The 11,890-nt window shown below is 40.1% G+C and overlaps 1 protein-coding gene across 2 annotated transcripts; it reads right to left on the reverse strand.

Annotated features, from left to right (window-relative positions):
* Window positions 1-208: 208 nt before the first annotated feature.
* pcolce2b (procollagen C-endopeptidase enhancer 2b) lies at window positions 209-10,703 on the reverse strand. 2 transcript variants are annotated; one of them, XM_034706115.1, is made up of 10 exons: window positions 10,414-10,703; window positions 10,058-10,335; window positions 9,675-9,783; window positions 8,996-9,251; window positions 7,781-7,905; window positions 6,446-6,582; window positions 6,177-6,340; window positions 5,174-5,257; window positions 1,559-1,726; window positions 209-1,227 (listed from the first exon to the last, which is right to left on the reverse strand). In XM_034706115.1, the coding sequence occupies exons 1-10, from the start codon at window positions 10,453-10,455 to the stop codon at window positions 1,097-1,099; spliced, it is 1,494 nt and encodes a 497-aa protein (XP_034562006.1). In that variant the 5' UTR covers window positions 10,456-10,703; the 3' UTR covers window positions 209-1,096. The 2 variants fall into 2 exon arrangements, with proteins under 2 accessions (XP_034562006.1, XP_034562005.1); XM_034706114.1 differs by having other exon boundaries at window positions 10,400-10,703.
* Between the last annotated feature and the right edge of the window lie 1,187 nt (window positions 10,704-11,890).

Consider the following 11,890-nt stretch of genomic DNA (forward strand, 5'->3'; position numbering starts at 1 on the left):
CACTCAGGTGTTAAAGCCAGGAAACTGTCAACTTTTCAGCCTCTTGTTTGGTGGTGGGGTTCATGTGAGAGTCACATTACACACACCTGATTCACACCTGAGCAGAGCAGAGCAGAGCTTCATTGACGTCCCGACAGAGTAAGTAAAATATTCATTGCCATTATTTGATTTCCAGAAAAAAAGTTCCATTACAAAAAGAAACAACAGGAAAATTTTAAAGGAGTTTTATTTTGGCAGATGACAACAATAAAATATAAATAATATTCACAGACTTTTTCATATGAAAATATTTTTCATTTCATACCTCTGCCTTTAAAAACAAAACATGGAGATAATGTCTGCTGATGCTTTGTAAACAAACTAAAGACAGGAGCTGAAGCTTGGAAGATCCTTATTTGTTTCACACAAAAAACAGAGTACAAATCTTAAACTAAGAATCATGTATGTATTAAATATTGCACTTTTTTAACACCACTTGTATTTATCCACTCTTGTCCACTGGTATTTAAAACAGAAAAATAACTGCAGGCTGCTAAAAATCACCTGTTTTTATCAATCAGGCTACCTGTAATTTATACACAATAATTCCAACTGATCAAATAGAGCTTAATAGTCTTAACAAGACACAAATTTTGAATTTAATATTGCAATCACAGAATTTTAAACAACATCATTGATAAAAATGTTTGTCTCTACAAATTGCTATCTTTACTCTTGATTCAGGTGACTGGCCAAGAGTTGTAATCCTGCCATGTGCATGACTGGAATTCAGCTAAATTTTAACTGACTTTGATACTGATTAATCTTCGTTTGCCAGACAGACTAAGCAAAGTTGAGTAGTTAATGCTTCCCTGTTTATCCAGAAGATATTGGATTTGTTGCAACAAGAATAAATATAAAAATATGAGTTGCCCCTAGCTGAATCAATCATGTAGATTTTGTTTAGTGCCGACATCTCTACAGCCAGATTCAGTTTCATTTTCATGTGTTTGTGTGGTTTAGCTGGAGACTGTGTTTTTTTGGCTTAATCTTTTCCATCCCCGTACAAGCCTCCGGCACACACCTGTCCAGTGGAGATCCTCAAAGCTTCAGGAACTCAGCAGCGCTTATTCTTCAGCACATTGAGTACTTTCTGGTTCTTTGTCTTAAACGCCATAACAAAGTGCTGAGGGGCGATCTTCCCCCGGCCATCCTCATCCACCTGGCCCATGAAGATGTAGTTCAAGCCTAGTGAGGTCACACACAAAAAGAAACCTGAATGCAGTGGCGGAACGGCAGAGACATTCAGGGAGGCCATACATCAGAGACTCCACACGGAAGGTCTGTATCCATATGTTTATATGCAGACATATAAACATATTTAACGTGACTGTTTGGACAGTGAGTTCTGCCGCTCACCTCACACTTTCAGGAGAGCTCAATCATGTGACGGAACAGCAAAGGAGGCAAACTCAGAGCCGTAGGTTATTCAAAACAGTCAACCTGAAACCTCATGTTCTAATTCTGTACAGTTTCCATACGTCATAAAAGTGTCTGATTGAATTTATCCAGCACTCACCTCTTCTGATAAATGGACACTTCTTGCACAGGATAATGATTTTGGTGCTCATGGTCTTTCCCGCCTGCTGGATGGCCAGATTGCCCTCTCTGTACACGTTGATGATGGAAACAGTGGCATACATACTTCCCCCTTTAATCACTGCGGTAATGACGGTTCCAGTTATCACTGTCAGAGACAGAAACATACACACAAGTCAGAAAGTAAATAAGACATTTTTTAAGTTTTGAATCCATCAAAATGTATCACATAGCCAGAAAAATCTCCTTCATTAGAATTCAAAGTTGTCATTGCCAGCACTTAGTAGTTAATCCGAGTCCTCATAAACATTGACAAGAACTCAGAAACATATCTAGTGTCGTCTTTTTGAATTCTCCATAATCATTGCTGTTTTGGATACTTTTGTTTCTGAGCTGTGATAAGAAGAAAAGCCTCGAGGGACAGTGACAATCAAAGCATGATGATACTTCAGAAAAACAAATGAGTGGCCTACCATGCTAACAGCAATACAAGGCTGCACCTGGGCACAGCCATATCTACATCAGTGTGGTGATGTGTTTACCATGATATAACTCTGCAGGATTTCCATTTTGGTTTAGCATGATAGCATGCTAAGATTGACTAGTTATCAGTTAGCATTAAATGTAGTTGAGTTAAATAGAACTGTCATGTTCAGAGAATGCATCAATGTCTGCTCTGAATACCATTGCAATGCATCCAAGCGGCAACCCCCGGTCTAAAAATATGAGTCCAATGCAGAAATGCTAAAAACTGCAGTTCATCGAGGATCCGCTTGAGGCTGGCTCCAGAAGTACCAGAAGTCACATACACATGAATGGAAAAAAGCCGATCTTTACAGCAGAAATAAACATGTTTACAGCCTGGTACAAAAGACGAGTGTAGTCTGGATAGCTCATGTCTCGATCGGCACACACTGTGAAAGTTAATTTTTTGCAATTTTGAAGATATTAAGATTATGAGTCTTCCAATGAGAGGCACAGCTGACTTGATTGACAGGCGGGAACACTGTAGCTGTTGGCTAGGAGCCTCAAAGCCCGCCTCTTTACGTCACAATTGCTCGACAGCAGCAATATGGCTGTCACCGCCAATTGGCCTCAAAACAGGGCTTCAGAAACAGATGGGTGACGTCACGGATACTACATCCATATTTTATACAGTCTATGAATGCATCCAATAATTAATGGGGCATTAAAAACTGGTTTTCAATGTGAAAATCATGCAAGCACAAGAGGCAACGGTCAGTATCGTTCATCCTCTGGGAACCATGAATTTCAAACTAATGTGTTCTTGTAAACTTTGAACTGTTGGTCAGGATATTCAAGCCCAACTTTGTGATCTGTTAGCAGCTTAGAGGACAAGTAAAGAGTCACCAATGTTTATCTGGTTCATCCTCTGAGGATAATAAATGGCTATTAAAAAGTCAGAGGCAATCCATTGAATAGTTCCAGCTTGGGCTTGAACAGCTGACTGGCAAAAGCCATATAGCTAGCTTTGCCACAAAACATGCAAATCTAGCACTTGAGTGAAACTGAAAGAATTTATAAATACAGAGATAATATTAGCAATGTGAACAAAGCACAGTACATGTTTCATTCATCATTAGATAACAGGAGCCTACATTTCACAGTTTGGAATCTAACATAAGGGAAACTGCTCTTTTTTACTGCCACCCTCTTGGAGAAATGAGAACAATATGTGCCTTCTCTTTAATTCTTGTCTGTGAAGTGCAGCTGGTCTGTAAAGATGTCACTGTAGAGTAACAACATGGCCACTTGACATTTCCTTTCAGGCTTTCCACCTTTCCCCCTTTGACCCGCTTACCCTGTGACATTTTTATGAGCTAAATGTTCTTTCTCTCTTTAGATTTTCCAATAGAAACTATTCCTGGATGTGGCTCTGTGGCCAAATCTGTGATAATGTAATTGTCCAGCAGTCAGCTAAAATCATTCTCATGCAAGTGGAGCAGAGGTGACTGAAAATGACAGACAATCTCATCTAATAAAGAGGGGGGAAAAAAAGATGGCAACTCTACGTAACTGTTTGTTTGTTAAAAAGTGAAGCTGGGCATCCACAGATGAATTTACCAGAGTACAGAATGTCCACTGTCACTCACAGCTGTTTTTCTGCCTTGCTCTGTTAAAATGTTACAAATCTAAAGGGTGAAACTTCAAATGTTTCCTGTTTAGTCTAGCCAAATCCTAAAAAAGCACTAAAATTACAGTTTTAATGTTGGCTCATTGCAGAAAACACTTGACATTTAGCTGTGACATTTAGCCGAGTGTACTGAGAGGGACTCTAGTGTCCTTCAGCATGACCTGGACGCTCTACACTGATGGTACCAATATGTCTGGACTTATCATTGAGCCTGTTTCATTTCCTGACGGGGACAGGGTTAGCCTGTATCTGATGCTGATGTTACATAAGTGATTTTTTACAATTCAAAGAGCATTTATCACACCATTAAATTCAACAATACAAACTGTTTCTACTTGAGGTGTAAACTTAGAGGGACATTTTTTTCAGTCTGTCTCGCCACTTCATTAAACTGTGATGTAACGACTTGTGCTACCTCTGCCACCACATCACACGCGTGACTTTTTCCACGTGCAACAACAACACATCGCTTTCCTTTCCTCAGTTCCTGCTGCACATCCAAGCAAAGTCTTTGAAATGCCAATCGACCACATGTGGTAAACATCTCCGAGAGAAAAACATCACAGAGCAGGAGAGTAGCAAACGGAGGCCGAGCCTGAATCAACACGTTCATTTAACGGTAGTTTACTCACAGTCAGGGGCTGAGAGTGTGTTTGTGAGTGTGTGTTTACACTAGAGGCAACTGTGTCCTACTGTATACACTCCCTCCTTTCCATTACAGGCTATCAAGGAAGTCTTTGAGATGCACAGTGGGAAATCAGAGGAGGAAAGACAGTGACATGAAGAGGGCTGTAAACTTCTTTAACCTCCCTGTTATGTTGCGGGTCAAATTGACCCTTTTTAAAGTCTATGTTAGGTAATATATACCTTCCAAACCAGCTAAATGCAGCATACAAATCTGGGCAGCATGTGAGGAGGAGTCGTGTTAATTTCAAAATCAATTCATAAAAATAAAAAAATAAAAATTTAAAATAAAATAAACAAAAATCTATGTCATGTTAAACTATTGTATTTATATTTAGGGCTTTCCTATGTGCATTAGAAAAAGTTTTAATATTAATTTAAATGGAAAACGAGTGAGATATCCTCATTGAACCATGGACACCAATGGACTAAATCTTGATTTAAATGGTTAGTAATGGAGTTAAAAATTTGATTTTAAGATTTTTTGGGGTTCTGACACTTTTGGATAATTAAACATGCCCCAGGTCAAGTTGACCCAGGAACATTATTGCTGTTCCAGAGAAACGAACATAACAGGAGGGTTAAAGGGGAGGTTAGGCTGCTGATGCAAATCTGCAAACAACCTGTATTGCATCGGTTTGGTCCTTTTGGGATTAACTTGTATGACAGTAAGTGTGTTCTATTATACACAAAAAAGCTGAGACATTTCAGTGACTTATGACTTATGTTGTTAAAATGAACGGCTGATATTCTTACCGAAATTGCTGGAGCAGTAATTGCTCTCAAGTGTTCCTCGTCTTTTGCATTTCTGCTGGCACAGAGCCTCAGAGTACTTCAGAGCTGTGGAGAGACACACACACACAAGAAAAGTCCATCTCTGTAATTTTGCCTGCCAGTGATTCAAGCCACTGATTTACGGTTGCATCTGTTTCTGCTGTGGTTTATTTACAGAATATTCCCAGTAACACAAGAGGCTCTTCAAACCGAAGGCTGTCAGCTTTAAGAGACAATGTGCCGAGTGTAAAATATCCAGACTTTATTGTGATAGGGGAACATCTGGTTTTAGAGTCAGACATCGTAAAGAGTCCATACAGGAAAACTTAAGAAAATAAAAGTCCACTGTTTAAGTATTATTCTTGCCGGAGAAGGGAAGTGAGGAAAGATAAGCCGACCAGAAAGTGTTGTCACAGTCTGACATCATGGCGGTGACGGGCCAAAATAACCTGGCTTGGCTGAGGGAAAACAGTGTGTGGGATTGTAAGTTTGCGTATGAAAGTGAGGTGCGACTGCGGGTGCACACACTTGCCCACAATATACATGAAAAAAAGTCTATGTTTAGTTTGCACAAGACATGCTGTGTTTGAACATGTGCATCTTCAGCACTATCAATCCCTGTTTATCTTCATCTTCACATCTGTCAGTCAAATCTGGAAGTTTTGTTTGAACTTTTTTGTTTCTAACCCTTTCATGTAAATAGACTATCTATTGTACTTGTGTTAGGTACCTTTCTGAATGCACTGAGGCAGCTCTGATTCAGAATTCTTAATCATAGGCAATATGAAGACAAATCTTGAGGTCATTAAGTCTTTACACTTTCACAAGCAGATTTCATACTCCCCTTGTGTTTTAAGGGAGATATAAACCCCACATTTTAGCAACAGAATCTGTTCTCCAAAGCTGGTATGTTTTAAAGCACCATGGACAAACACAGATGGAAGAAGCCGTTTTAAGGTTTTACTAGATAAAAGTTGGTACCTACGTATGGGCCTAGTGGTGACTGGCTGTGTTGTCGTGGTGGGTGGTATCGTCGTGGTGGGGAATTTCTTTGGTCTGAACTTATAATGTCCAATGAAGCCATCTGCCGTGAGACTGAGATCTGACAAGAACTGGATTAGGAGCTGGTTCCCATCTGAGAACACTGGCCTGCAAAAGAAATACAAAGAGCAAACAAACGGAGTTCAAACTTAAAGGAACTTGAAGAGATGGCTGTTGGGGGGAAAACAAAATCTTCAGGACAGAATCACCTACGCTGGGGGACTGTCTCCGCAGTATTTGCCAATTCTTTTGGCGTCGTTGATTTCCGCCCCGTTGAAGATGGAGACGTGGTCGTAGCGGCAGTAGTTGTCTCTCTCCACATCAAACTTCTCAAACTTGATCTCAATGATCTAGAGCAGAGAACAAATGAAAAGGAGGACCCTCTTAAATCAAGTCAAAGCTTGTAAAAGGACTGTCAGAGTAGGGTGTTTCATTAAAGGGTTCCCCTGTCATTTGTGGGGATGTTCCACACCCATTGCACAATTAGCCATCTTGAGTTTGCACCACTCTAATTCAGCATTACACTCCACGAACAGTGTCAGATTTGAAAAATTCAAAACGAAATTTTAGGTTGTTATGCGACTAGCAACTAGGAGGAGGCAATTTAACAGGATTTCTTTGTGCAAATCTTGTAAAGAAGTGTCTTAGAATGATCATCTTTGGCTACTTTTTCCTTATTTCTGCTTACTTGTCACATATGTGATGCTGCTTTACTTAACAATGCAGCTAATTAATTACGCCTTGGCCTATTTAGCATTAGCATGGAGCATCAGTAATGTATGGTAGCTGAAAGCCAAAATACTGCCACTACAGGCACTAACATATTGCGGTGGTGACCTATTTTGGTACCAAGGCTTGTGCAGAGGTGATCCGACAGGTGGAGCTGCAGGATTGATGTCACACCCCTCCTGCTAATCAAAACACACATTTAACTTTCAGATAAAAATATCAAAGATCCTTCAGGTGGGTATAATCCATAGCAGAACAGAATCTTGTGTTGATTTGAAGCAGACACTTGATACATTTTCTATCACTAATCCTCCTCTACTCTACCAATCTGACAAAGTACGCTGCAGGAGCTGAATTCGTCAACAGAGTAACAATGTTATAATGATTCAATGTCAATTACAACAACACAAGCAAAGATCTAGACAAGAGGAAACAAGCTCAGTAAGAGTAAAAAAGTGCTTCAAGTCCATTTGGATGCAGGTACTGCCAAGCAGTGTGAAGGCAGTGCACAAAAGTAAATAAGGATTTTTTTATTTTTATTTTTTAGTAAAATGAGGAACATCTACAATGAAGCAACCAAACAATTTAAGACCTTCCATTATCATCATCAGCATTACCAAAGTACCAAGTGCTGGGTCACTCAAGAGCTGAACACAGATTCCCAGAGTAGAGCAGAACAGTGCGAGTCAACTGTTGTCAATCATGACGTGACGTCCCCTCTTTGTAGCTAGGCTGTTTCCATTGAGAGACAACCAACTCTACCAGAGTCACAGGCGCTAACAAACAATTTTCAGTTAGATCCATATCACTGTTTCTTACCTGGTTCTTTGGTGCCACTATGTGCCAGGAGCAGGTAACACCTGCTGGGTAGTCCTTCTCAGGCCAGTTAGGTGTTTTAAAAGTCCCAGAGGGTTTATCCAACCTGCCCCCACAGTACTGGTCCCCTGTGGAGAAATACTTTTATATTAAATGTTACAAATATTCTGCAAAACATCATTCTAAGGGAGTGATCCAGATTTTAGAGGAAGGAATAGTACAGTTTATGATCCTGCCAAACCATTTACTGTAATAAGTGCCCACATTGTGTTCTTGTCATTATGTATGTCCTAAAAAGGAAGTCACTCATTAGGCAGTTTAAAAAAAGACACTCCGGCTCTGTCAAGCATCTGAGAAACATCAGTTCAATAACACACAAGCGCAAGCTGTTTGTGACTGTGAGGGAGCTGATTCTCTTAGGGGCACGTTTTCTTTGTAAACACTTAGATTGATGTGTCCTTTCCCACAGAGACGTCCAAAGTGCAATTTAGTGCAGTGACAAAAATAGACAACCAACCAAAACAAAAACAGGTTGTGCTTGGACAACCCTGGGAGACAGTGAAGACACAGTCTATATACTGATGTCCATTGTGTAAGAGCCACACAGGCTAGTTAACAGGCATTGTCCCTTATTGTTGTTGTCACCTGCTTTGAAACAGAGAACCAGCATTTAAAATTCCACAAAAGCAGGACATGAGATGTAGCAACCCTGCAGAGAAGAAGAGGCTCACTCAACTCCAAATTATATTCCTGACCTGTGAGAAATTCCACATCATGCTGCGAGTAGTGTAAAGACATTTCTCCCTTTCTGTCCACATGCTGGAAACTTAAACTTTAATACTTGTCTTGGACGAATTAAACACCCAAAGGTCACTAGTTTTTACAGAAACAGAGGAAAAACATGTCACATTTTATTTGGTTATATCTGCAAACCTTGACATTCATTCAAAGTAGGATCCATATTAACTTAATTCTCTTTTCTATCACTGTGGTGCCAGCAATTTGTGCAAAACAGCCATGTTAATTTGCTTTTTAAACACTGACCTTTGACCAAACAGACACACTCCCAGGCCAGTGTAAGAGTCGTTCATGGGGGAAACACACGGCTCAGACAAAGTCCCAAAGGGGCTCTGATTTTACATGCTTGGATAGTAGCAGGATATTCTCAACACAGCTACATCCCGTGCCAGGGCAACCCTTCTCCTCATGTCTTCTTACCTCTCTCATGTGGGTGGGCAGCAGAAAAAACAGCCAGGAAGCCACTCCCAGCAGTGTTGGCATCAGATACCATCTGCATGAGCATCTTGTTGCCTGTGGAAACCAGGGCTCCAGGCTTGAATGTCCCACAGAAGCGACCCAGTCTCTGCCCATGGACATGGCCACTATAAACATCCACATAGTCATAGCGGCACAGGTTGTCACTCTCCAAGTCAATGAAGCGGAATGACAGGACCACCACCTTTCCCTCAGGGACCTGGGTGGGATTTACAAGAGGCATAAAATGAATGTTTGACATAATTATTACTTTTCTGGAGGCAATGAAATGTCACACTTTTAATGAAGTCTGATGTGTCACTCCCAGGATGTACAGAACATGTAACTGCAGACAGACTTTTTCAGAAAGTTTGACTTTGAGCAAGAGCAAGCAACTTCTCCTTGTTGTAGCAGAACCAGCTTAAATATCTAAACACAGTCTTAAAATGCAGCCAATGAAAGAGCCATGAGCCTGCTGTGGTTTAGGCTACTATTTTTAGGAGGAAATTAGGAGTCCAGTGGCTGAGTATCATGGTGTGCAGCTGTTGGATGTGTTTTTCATTAACAGTTTATAGATTTGATCATTTTTATTACCTAGGATTTGGTAGGGGAAGAAAAACGTGAATAAAAAAATGTGACTCACTGTGATTCTCCACAGACATTTGGTATTTGGAGGGTAAACTCCTGGGTATCCCTGGCTCCCGATGACTCCAGAGTCCCCTGTAATGTTTCCACCGCACGTGAAGGTTGGTCTAGGGAGAGGAGAAGATTGTTTTCTATTTCTAATTTAAAAAATGTGATGATTTCTTTAAACTATTTACATGGAAAATCGTTAAATCTGCAGCTGGTTTAACACATAATTATTTTTATGCGACACATGTCTTAGCTGGAGGCAGTCCAGACTGCAGAATATTCCTCTCAATAAACTCCACTCCACTGACGCTGCGTCTTCTCCACAGGCTACATGAGATACATGATGACACCTTGCTGAAAAGGAAAAAAATAAATCAAGAAAGGAAGATGTACCTCCGCTGAGACTGCGCACAGACATCTGTCAAGAAGAGAAGACTCCATGCGCCAAAAATACCGCATGTTCTCCACATTGTAAGGTTCACGGAGCACGCGTTACGCCTGTTTTCGCCCCGTGGCATGAATGGCATTGTGTCCAGCAGCTCACACGGTGGGGAAAAGTATATCCAGTAGTTCCTGTGGGGAGTTTCAGTAACTGCAAGCCGGAGCAGATGAATACAGCGTTTGTTCTGCTGCGTGGAGGGAGGGACGGCGCACAGGCTGCTGCTATACACCTAAAAAAAAAAACGATTAAAGAAGCGCTGGAAGGTGAGGTCTTGCATTAGTTTCAGAATGCACCTGGTCTGGAAAACCTTGAAGGAGGTGGCATGAATTAACTTGACACAAGGAATCATGCATGGATGGCCTGGCAATCCTGGTTTGCTATCTCAACTTTGAAGGCTTTAGTAGGGAGTTAATAAACATCCAAGATCATACAGCTCAGTGCCTGTGATGTGATAGACCATAGTGACAGAAGACAACTTTGGCCTGTTCCTCCACAGGAATTAAATTTTTCCAACAGCTGAAATATAATTAATATATGTGTTTGAAATGCCGTAGGCTGTGGCTGTCAGAATAATATGCAGCACAGGTAACATACATGAGGGCGCTTGAGAGCGAAAGCACCACCTGCTGGATTTTATGCGGTACAGGGGATTACTTGTGTTGTATAATTTTAAAGCGAAACAGCTTGCATTAACCTCTCACACACACACACACACACACACACACACACACACACACACACACACACACACACACACACACACACACACACATATTTAGACATTAAATTGGAGTAACTGTGAATAGATTTTGTACAAGCAAAAGTATTGGCTATTGTTTTTTCTACCCAGCTTCTCGGATCTGTCCTGTACATTGTTTACTATGTTCCACCTTTTTTTGTAATAACTGTAAATCTACTTATTTAGTTGTGTATATACGTCGTAAGATATTCTTATTTTGACTTCTTAACTTTAATTGCTAATACGTTTTAATAATTGCTATGGGCTATATGCTCTTGTTTACTTTATACTGTTTTGCACTATCTACTTTGCTGCTGTAAGACTTTAAATTTTCCCGTTGTGGGACGAATAAAGGACAATCTTATTTTATCTTTTTTATCTTCTATGAAAAAAAAAAAGAAAGCCTTTGTCCCTCCTGTTATGTTTGTCTCTCTGGAACAGCAATAATGTTCCTTGGTCAATTTGACCCAGGGCATATTCAATTATCCAAAAGTGTCAGAACCCCAAACAATCCCAATACACTTTTTTTTTAAATCTCATTTTTAACTCCATTACTAACCATTTAAATCAAGATTTAGTCCATTGGTGTTCTTTAATTCTCACAGATCATGGTTCAATGAGGATAACTCACTCGTTTTTCATTGAAATTACTGTTAAAACTATATAATAGTTTAACATGACAAAGATTTTTGTTTATTTTATTTTGAATTTTGAATTTTTTTGTTTTTTATGAAGTGATGTTGATAAATTAACATGACACCTCTTCTGTCACATGCTGCCCAGTTTTTTATGCTGCATTAAGCTGGTTTGGAAGGCATATATTGCCTAAAATAGACTTCAAAAAGGTTCAATTTGACCAGCAACATAACAGGAGGGTGAAGTTGAACAGACGAATTTAGTTTTTATTTTGTCTCTCTCACAACTTGTTGCAACACAGTTATTTTTCTATTTCCATCGCATAAAAAGGAAATGTGACCATGAACGCATCATTTACTGTGGAGGGTGAAAAAAGAATAAAACAAGTTGATCCCTCATTGACTCGGTG

Source organism: Notolabrus celidotus, chromosome 17 (genome assembly GCF_009762535.1).
Source record: "Notolabrus celidotus isolate fNotCel1 chromosome 17, fNotCel1.pri, whole genome shotgun sequence".
Classification (NCBI taxonomy): Eukaryota; Metazoa; Chordata; class Actinopteri; order Labriformes; family Labridae; genus Notolabrus; species Notolabrus celidotus.

What these genes read in the sequence shown, in the direction of transcription:
- pcolce2b (XM_034706114.1), bottom strand. Translation starts at nt 10,459, where the DNA reads ATGCATGATTCCTTGTGTCAAGTTAATTCATGCCACCTCCTTCAAGGT. An exon ending in TTCAAGGTTTTCCAGACCAG is followed by an intron (nt 10,336 to 10,399) that starts GTGCATTCTGAA and finishes TTTTTTTTTTAG; the next exon opens with GTGTATAGCAGCAGCCTGTG. An exon ending in TGCCCACCCACATGAGAGAG is followed by an intron (nt 7,906 to 8,995) that starts GTAAGAAGACAT and finishes ATTTCTCCACAG; the next exon opens with GGGACCAGTACTGTGGGGGC.